Source organism: Penaeus monodon, chromosome 26 (assembly GCF_015228065.2).
Source record: "Penaeus monodon isolate SGIC_2016 chromosome 26, NSTDA_Pmon_1, whole genome shotgun sequence".
Classification (NCBI taxonomy): Eukaryota; Metazoa; Arthropoda; class Malacostraca; order Decapoda; family Penaeidae; genus Penaeus; species Penaeus monodon.
The window spans coordinates 29,583,232-29,593,231 of record NC_051411.1 but is presented as its reverse complement, the minus strand read 5'-3'; the positions used below and the strand labels follow the sequence as shown (position 1 = coordinate 29,593,231).

General features: G+C 40.4%; 1 protein-coding gene across 1 annotated transcript in view; it reads left to right on the top strand.

The window, feature by feature from the left end:
- Window positions 1-10,000, top strand: part of LOC119589651 (ras and EF-hand domain-containing protein-like) — a 42,171-nt gene that overhangs the window by 28,672 nt on the left and 3,499 nt on the right. Inside the window, exons 10-11 of the mRNA XM_037938245.1 lie at window positions 6,080-6,171; window positions 8,748-8,938. Of these exons, the coding sequence (XP_037794173.1) occupies window positions 6,080-6,171; window positions 8,748-8,938 (283 nt within the window). The remainder of the gene's footprint in view (window positions 1-6,079; window positions 6,172-8,747; window positions 8,939-10,000) is intronic.

Genomic DNA, 10,000 nt, shown 5'->3' with positions numbered 1-10,000 from the left:
CCCTCTGTTATCCTCTCTCGTTCTCTTTCTCTATTTCTGCGTATGTGTGTGTGTGTCTCCGTCTCTCTCTCTCTCTCTCTGCCCCACCCCGCTTTCTATCTAACTCTCTCTTTTTTCTCTCTCCCCCTGTTTCCTTCTCTCTTATTTTTTCAGTGTTTGAATCTCTTTCTTCTCTCTCTCTCTCTCTCTCTCCTCTCGTTTCTCACTCTTCTTCTGTTTCTCCTTACTCTCTCTCTTCCAGCTCCACTATATCCCTGTCCACATAACTGCTGTTTCTGTAGGTGATCTTTGTTCACCTGGATTTCTTTCCCTCGTTGGTTCTCTCAGCCTCCCAATCCTGATCTTATTTAGTCTTGAAGCATCATACCTTTTTCTCAGTCTCACTAGCGTTTTGTACAAGATTATTTTCTTAGCTTTTGCATCTTATCTTTCTTTTGCACAAAACTCAAGAATGAGCGATTTATCATGTTGATTTACCTATCTATTTACCCAGTTCATCTTTGTATTTATATATGTGGCGCAAAAATTCTTCTTCCAGATTCTAAAACCGGCTTATTTTCAGTGATTTATTTTAGTTTTAAGAATGCCCTCAGTTGGCACGTACGAGATTCTGAACTTTTATAATCTTCAACAAGTTCTTTAAATACTGTGTACTATATTTTCTTGTTGTTGGTGTGCCCTATCTTTACTAACCTCTCTCCCCTTCTCCTCTTCTTTTCTTCTCCCTCCTTATTTTTCCCTCCCGATTATCAAAAAATACTATCTGCAAAGAACCCGTAACCAAGAGGTATGTTCGATGGCCTCTCTTCCTAACATTTCCATTATGAGATCGGACATACTGGAACGAAATGAGGAAGCCCAATGTAAACTGACTTTAATTAGGCTCTTTGTTACTCTGGAGCTCGATCTTACTTGTGTTGATGCTTGTTCGTACGTAACTTGCACTAGTCTGACGTATTTTTAAGGAATCTGCTTCTCCCTTATACGCTTCCAAACACTATAGAAACCTAGAGTTAGCCTTTGCCAAATTTTGAAATACGTGGTGCCATTTTTTTCTTTTTCTTTTTTTTTCCTCGTACTTTTCCAACAGCTTTGTTCGGGGAAGGAATTGCGTTGACAATCATCTCCTACGTGACTCCAAACTGCTTTTCCATAACCCCTGTGTCCTCCATTTTTTTTTTATTATTATTATTATTCATATTACTATCGTGTGTGGTATCTTTTGATCCACCTCTGTAATTCCAGTAATCTTGGATGTCACCTTTTATCTTTATAAATTAGGTTTTAGTGATCTGTCTCACCAAATTCATATCGCAATTTCTCCTAACAATAAGCATTTCTTATTACGTTTCGCAGAAAATTGATTCTCTCTTCGGCCAGACTCTCCCACACTTCAGTATGCATTTCGCCCGACCCTATGGCTTTTAATTCTCATTATTTTCCCATTTCACTTCATCCTCCCTCGTTATTCCTGGTGTTTCCCTGTCGTTCTTTTATTTCATTTTGTTTTATTATTTTTTTTTTGACTCATCACTTAAAACAGTTCCTTATTTTATTATTATTATTTTTTTTTATTTTCTTTTTAGTTAATCGTTTCCTTGTTCTTTGCTCCTTGTAGTCCAATAGATCTTGTTTTGTCCTTTTCGTGTTTCCGAGTCTGTATACACTTCATCTACTGCCTATTCACCTCATCCTTCGATCTCCTCAAGGTCTGTTCATATTCTACATCCTTGCGTCTGTCGGATAATCTTCATGGCTACTTTTTTCCCTTTTACTTTCTCTTGCATCTTTCCATTTAACGCCACTTTATAAATCCTCTGATAATGATATATGTCATCTTTATGGCATAGCTGAAATAACTTTACCCAATTTTCTCCCGGACTTTAATATTAAAGCCACCACATTAATAATTCTTTTAACACGATCAAGCTTCGTTCTTCTTATCCTCTAATTTCTTCCTTTTCACTCCAATCATTCTTTTCCCACTTCTTATGTAGAATTATGTCATTCCTTGCTAGTTCGTTCGTTCCAGTGCAGTCAACCTTCACCCCTCTTAGCCTTATCATCACTTCATTTTTTTTTTTCCTTCCACAACTTTTTCCAGTTCTCATCTAGAATGATGCTAGACCTATATCACCTTTGCCATTTGGTTCTACTGTCAATCAAGTTACTTCTCTATTCCTCACCATTCTCCATGTTTTTTTCGCTCTACAAGCAATCTTTGTCTCCATCACGTCACAGCTTTTACTTTTCACTCAACTTCAGATGGTACCTGCACCTTTTTTGTTGACTTTCGTCGCACTCACTCGTGTTATGGTAACTCTTATCCATGCACACCCTCTGGTATTTTCCCTCTCTCTCTCTCTCTCTCTCTCTCTCTCTCTCTCTCTTTCCCTCTCTCAATCTCTCTCACACTCTCTCTCCTCTCCTCTCCTTCTCTCTCTCTTCTTTCTCTCTCCCTCGGGGTTACTGGAAAGTATCGCATGACACACCTCTCGTATCGTTCTTCTCCTTCTCTCTCTCTCTCTCTCTCTCTCTCTCTCTCTCTCTCTCCCTCTCTCATCTCTCTCCACCTCTCTCTCCTCTCTCTCTCCTCTCTCTCTCTCTCGTTCTTCTTCTCTCTCCCCAGGTGAACCGACGTGAAGTGTTGGTATCTACTCGACTAAGAGAACACCTCTCGTATCGTTCTCTCTCTCTCTCACACACACACACACACACACTACCTCTGTCTCTCTTTCCCTCTCTCTTTTTGTATCTTTGTGTGTTATTCCCCCTCCCTATCTCTCTCTTTCCTTCTTCCCCTCTATATATATGGATGTATGTGCTCTTCCCTCTCCCTCTCTTACTTCCTCTCTTTCTGTGTCCATTTTGCGTTCTTCCCCCTGTCTCTCTTGTAATGAAATTCAAGCTATTCAGCAACTTTAACTGCTGTTATTTGTCCCCTAGCTAACATGCCCTCATCAAACTCCACAATGTCCTTTCAACAGATATGGAGTTTTAGAAAGAAGAGTTCGATTCTAAAAACAGATTTTCACGTGTTCGTTTAAAATTCGTTCACCCTCTGTGCGTAAAATGAATGAAACTGTTTTTGGAAATATTAAGAATATATTTTCCTTTCTAAATCTACTTTACAGTACGTTAGTGGTATAATTGATATAAATAAATTTTAAGCTATATACACTTTTGTATATTTTCATTAGATCGCCCCTTCTACTCTCTATGCAATCTGTATGTATTTATTCGTTTGTCTATCTATTTTTCAATTCTTATTCACTAGTGGTTACAGGCAGAAAACAGTGTAGTTGCATATCACAGAATCAATATCTATCTGTTCATCTATCTTTATGTCTATCACTGTCTATCTAGCACATGGATCAGCTGATGGATGGTTTCAACGCTACGAGCTTTACTAGATAAGATCTATAAAAGCAATATTATGACATATAGAAAACTATTCCTCATTCCATTTCGGAAGTTGCCAATAACAAGAATCAAGAATGAACAGCAGAACCAATATTGTTAGATGTCTTTGGCCTTAGATTAAAATGTGATTGATGTGTCAGTTTCATTTGGATAGGATTTCAGGCACTGCGCCACAAATCAGACAAGAACACTTCCTCATGTGTCATGTATCCATCCGGGTCTCTCTCTCTCTCTCTCTCTCTCTCTCTCTCTCTCTCTCTCTCTCTCTCTCTCTCTCTCTCTCTGTCTCTCATTCTCTCTCTCTTTCTCTCTCTTTTTCTTTATTTCTTTCTCTCTCTCCCTCCCTCCCTCCCTTCCTCACTCACTCACTCACTCCCTCTCTCTCTCTCTGTCTCTCTCTTACCTTCTCTTTTTAGTTCTCTCTATATGTCTGTCTGTTTGTCTGTCTGTCGGTCTATCTATCTATCTATCTAGCTATCTCTATTTACCTATATATCTATATATTCATGTTGCTATCTCCTCCCCTGGTACAACATTTTTTTTGTATATAACAGAAAATTCTTGTGCTGGATAAATAAAACTGAATAAAAAAAGAAAGAAAAAAAGGTCAAAATCACACGCAATCTGACCTAAACTCGGCAGAGAATCCGAGACAATTTGAAAAAACGCCCAGGGACATTTCAAAAGAATTTTTTTTTTTTGTTCTCTGGATTTTAGCTGACGGACTGCTGCACAGCCTCACTTTGGAGTTATTGTTATTGTTGTTGTTGTTGTGTATTTTATTATCATCTTTGATATTATCATTATCATCATTGTTATTGTTATTATCATTGCTGTTATTATTATTGCTAGTTCCGTCGCTATTATTTCCATTATTATTATTATTATTATTATTATTATTATTATTATTATTATTATTATCACCATTATTATTATTATCATTATTTTTTTTATTATTATTTATTATTATTATTATTATTATTATTATTATTATTATTATTATTATTATTATTATTATTATTATTATTATTATTATTATTATTATTATTATTATTATTATTATTATTGTATATTATTAGTTGTAGTATATATAGTATAGCAGTATTATTAGTAGTAGTAGTTAAGTAGTAGTAGTAGTAGTAGTAGCAGTAGTAGTAGTAGTAGTAATAGTTGTAGTAGTAATATTGTTGATATTATTATTAGTATTATTAATAATAACATTATTATTTTATCATTTTTATAGTTATTATTATCGTCATCATTCTTATCGTTTTTCATTATTATTATCATTATTATTATTAGTTGTAATATAATGTCATTGTTATGATGATTGTTACTATTATCATTATTATCATTATTATTACCATTACCATTACTATTATCATTATTATTATCATCATTATCATCATCATCATCATCATCATCATTATCATCATCATCATAAGTATCATCATCCTCTTACTAGTTTTTTTTCAGCATTTTTCTGATTTGTATAGCGGATATATCTCTCATCATTTCTGGCCAGTTTCTCATTCACTCATTCACTCGCCCTGCCTTTCTCTCAGTCTCTCACTTTCTGATTTTCCTGTCTTTTGCCTTCCTCTTTTTTTGGTTTGTGTTTCCTCCTCTCTGTTACGTAATTTAATTCGTCTCATATCTTCTCAAGAGAAAGAAGGAGGAAGAAGAGGAGGAGTAGGAGGAGGAGGAGGAGGAGAGGAGGGGAGAAGAAGAAGAGGAAAGAGAGAAGAAGAGGAGAGAGGGAGAGGAGGAGGAGGAGGAAGAAGGAGAAGAGAGGAGGGTAGGGAAGAGGAGAGGGGAGAGGAAGAAGAGAGGAGGAGAAGGAGAGGAAGAGAAAGAAGAAGAAGGAGGAGAGGAGAAAGAAGAAGGAGAAAGGGAGGAGGGAGAATAGGAGAATAATGATAATAAATAATAAGAGATAATAATAATAAAGATAATAATAATAATAATAATGATAATAATAATAATAATAATAACGAGAAAATGATGAAGAAGGAGGAAAAAGAGGTGGAACTGAAGGAGGAGAAGGAGAAAAAGGAGGAAGAGTAGGATGAGATGAAGGATATGAGAGAAAAATCAGACGTAGAAGAAGAAAAATAGCAGAAAAGATAGACATAACATGCATATGAATATCATTAAAAAAAAAAGAAAAGAAAAACTGCTCAGTATTATCACGTTCTATAATCCGACGCTCTTAAGTGATAACGTAAAATGTTGCTGCCGTGAAATCACTCTTACTAATCTTATCTTTTCTTGGTAAGCATATTTTAGTTAATTTCCTCAGACTAATAAATTGTTTTTCTTTGACTGATTATTTTTCCTTTTACTTGGTTGATGGTTAATGACATGATAGCTCGAGTTTTAAGAACTAGACAATAACCAGCTTTTGGGGAAACGGATCATATATCAAAATTCCGATTATCATAATAAAAAATAAACACGATTTTTTTATCTCTCTCTCTACCTATTGTCTTATACACCCGTTTATTCATCCATCCGTCCATCCATCCATTCAACTATTCAACCATCTCTCCATCTCATCTGACCTACCGATTAATCACCTTTCGTACACATCCAATCACTTATAATAACCTGTGAAAAAAATCGTAAAAAAGAATACAAAAATACTATCCGGCAGACTCTGGACTCTCAACCCTCCCAGACACGACGGAGGAAGGGTGCACAACGCAGGACGAACTCAAGTTCTCGGAGAACGAAGGGCCGCTGTCGGTGAGTGGGCTGTGCGTGCGTGTGCGTGTGTGTGCGTGGGGGGGGGGGAGATGTGTGTGTGTGTTGGGGGAGGGTATGTGTGTGTGTGTGTGTGGGAGGGGTGGGGTGGGGGGTGGGTATGTGCGTGTGTGTGAGGGGGGGTATGTGTGTGGGGGGTATATGTGGGGGTGTGGGGGTGTTCGTTTGTGCGTATGTGTATGCGTGTGTTTTATTCTCTGATTTCCTTAATTTTTTTTATCGTTAGGAGTTTTTGTTGATGCTTTTGTTGTTGTTGTTTATTGTTGTTGTCCTCATCGTAATCATCATCATTATTTTTTTTCTTTTTTTAATTATCCATTATCATTACATTTATCGCAGATATTATGATGTTAAGCATGCTTTTTATTACTACAATCTTCCATTATTGTATCATTTTTTTTGTAAGTAATACGATATATGTACATTGCTGGTAAAAGAAATTGATAAAGCAATGAATAAATAAATTATGAGAGTACGACAGAAAGAAAAAGAAAGAAAGAAAGAAATAACAAAAAAGAGAGGACGAATAAATAGTAATAAAAAAGTGATAATTTCGAAAATTTACGCTACGTTCCCTTGCTTAATAAAATAAAGTAAGAAGACCCTCGAAATTTAGTACAAAAAGGAAAATACCCGGTGGTGAAAATGTTCAAAATGTTCAGCACTTTTCATCTTAATTATGATTACCTTTCTAGCCACCCCAAAATACCGAATTTGCATTTTAATGTAATTCTTTCGATATCAAGAACTTGTCACGGGGAAGAAACTGTTATAGGCCTATCAGAGAATGAGAAATCGAGATTTTTTTCTTTTTGGGTGTGTCCATTGTTATGATAATGATAATGAGAGTTGCAGAAATATGGGAGAAATTTGAATATTCAGTTGAAAAAAAAGTGTTTATGTTCTTTGTCTCCTTATTTCCTTTCTTTTATTTCTTATTCCTCTTACAACTTTTTTTTTTTTTTTTTTATCTTTCTCCCTCTGGGTGTCTTCTCTTTTCCTCTCTTCTCTTCTGTTTCTCTCTCTGTGTCCTCTCTTCCTTTTCTCTTTTCTCTCTCTCTTCCCCTCTCTCTCTCTCTCTCTCTCTCTCTCTCTCTCTCTCTCTCTCTTTCTCTCTCTCTTTCTCTCTTCCCCCCCTTATTTCTCACTCTCTCCCCCCCTCCCACTCTTTCTCTTTCTCTCTCTCATTCACCTACCTCATTCCCCCATCTATCCCCCTCCTTTCTCCCCACCCCCAACTTCCTCTTCCCCTCCCCCTCCCCTCTTTCTCCCCTCTCTCTCCCCCTCCCTTTCCCTCTCCCCCTCCCTCCCCCTCCCACTCCCTCCCCCCTCCCTCTTCCTCTCCCTTTCCCCTCCCACCCTCCCTCTCCATCTCCATCTCCCTCTCCCCCTTCCTCTCCCCTCCCTCTCCCTCTCCGTCTCCCCTCCCTCTCCCCATCCCCCTCCCTCTCCTACCCCATTCCCCTCACCTCTCCCCCTCCCTCTCCCCTCCCTCTCCCTCTCCCTCTCCCCCTCCCCCTCCCCCTCCCTCTCCCTCTCCCCCTCCCTCTCCCTCTCCCTCTCCCTCCCCCTCAGCACTATTTCCTCCCTCGTTCCGCCTCTTCCCCACCCCATTATCAGGGCGTATTCTCATTATCAGGAAATTTCTCAAAGACGAAGCACCGCGCCAAAGATGATGAGGTCTCGGGCCATCAGTGCCATCCCTTTTATGTACTGACAGTGCCACTGCCTCTTTTCTAGGGCCTCCTGCGTTAGTGGTGCCAGTAGTTGCCCTGACGGCATATTCAAAGGCACTAAGACATCTTTTTTTTCTTTTTTTTCTAATTTCAAGAAGTTTGTTTATTTGTATGCTTATTTATTTATGTGTGTGTTGCGGAGTATGTTTGTTTTTGTATTGATTCGCTTAGTTTGTCGGTCAGCCATTCATTCATTTATTTGTTCATTTTTGTTTGTTTGTGTATTTGCAGTATTTTACGATTTTCTTTCTTTGTAATTACTGTTATTGTTATTAGATCATGAAAAGAACAAGGTTACGTGCATGCCTTCATCATCCCTTTATATGGCCTTTTTTAATTTATTATTATTATTATTATTTTTTGTCTTTAAGTGTTATATGATGTTATTGTTTACTGATTTACAGTAGAATAACATTACGTATATACCTTCAGTGTCACTATTTTTGTCACACTTCCTCGCCTTTTATCAATCCACTCACCTCTTCTCATCCTCATCCTCACCTATCCTCATCATCCTTATCTATCTAACCTTCTCATCACCTCATCCTCACAACCTCATCCTCAACCTCATCCTCAACCTCATCCTCAACCTCAATCCTCATACCTCATCCTCATACCTCATCCTCACACCTCATCCTCACACCTCATCCTCACACCTCATCCTCACACCTCATCCTCACGCCTCATCCTCACACCTCATCCTCACGCCTCATCCTCACACCCCAATCCTCACACCTCATCCTCACATCTCATCCTCACACCTCATCCTCACGCCTCATCCTCACACCCCAATCCTCACGCCTCATCCTCACTCCCTTTCAGCTGGAGGACGAGCTCATCGACCTGGAGTGCTCCTCGAGCCCATCGCCCGTGAAATCCCACGAGGACGGCCGGAGCACGCCCATCATCAACGGTCAGCCGCCCATCCCGCCCGCGTTCATGGGAGGTTCAACGGTGCCGCCCAAACCCCTGAGAGTGGCGCATCTCTCGGCCTCTGAGAGGAATGGCAAAAGGTGAGGTGGGCGAGGGGGCGGGAGGGCGAGGGGGGGGGGGAGGTCGAGGGGACGGGGCGAGGGGGCGGGAGGGCGTGGGGGGGAGGTTGAGGGGGCGGGTTGATCGGGGGAGATCGAGGGGGCGGGAGGGCGATGGGGGGGAGGTCGAGGGGACGAGTGAGGTGGTCGAGGGGGGCGGGGCGTGGGGGGCGGGGGGGGGGGGAGGGGGCGAGGTCGAAGGGGCGGGGCGAGAGGGTGGGTCGTGGGGGCGGGTTGAGGGAGCGGGTTGAGGGGGCGGGGCGAGGGGGCGGATGGAGGGGGCGGGGCGGGTTGAGGGAGCGGGTCGAGGGGGCGGGTGGAGGGGGCGGGGCGAGGGGGCTGGTCGACGGGGGCGGATGGGGGCGGGGCGAGGGAGCGGGAGGGCGATGGGGGGGAGGTCGAGGGGACGGGTCGAAGGGGCGGGAGGTCGAGGGGGGGGCGAGGGGATTAGGGGGGGTGAGTGTGACATTCCTCTGCATTGAAGGATTATGTGTTGTGGGATTTTTTTTCTTCTTGTTTTTATTTTCCTTTTCCCCCCCTTCTCTGTGTGTTCTTTTTCTCTTTTTCCCCTTCTATGTGTGACTGTGTGTGTTCTCAGTTTTTCGTTCTTTGTCCTTTTGTTGATTTCCGTTTGTTTATTTCTCTCTTTCTTTGTCCCTTTTCCTTGCATTCTCTTCTTTCTTGTCTGTTTATGCTTTTTCTCGTCATTGTGCGTTTCATCTTCTATCTTTTCGTTTTTTTCTGTTTATTATTCTATATTTCCTTCTCTCTCTGTTTCTTTTTGCCTTTTTAAATTGTTATATCCAAATTAGCTTTTTGTGTTTCTGTCTCTCCGTTTATTATTATTATTTTTTTTTATTTTGTCTGTTTCTCTCTCTGTGTTTCCGACTCCTATTTCTCTATGTCTATTTTCGTCTTTGTTTATCGTTTCTGTTCCTGTATATCCGCGTTTGTCACTCTCTCTCTCCTGTCTCCTGTCCCTCTCTTTTATTTTCTGTTTGTTTATATCCTTATCCCTGTCTCTATTCGCCTGTCTACGTTTAT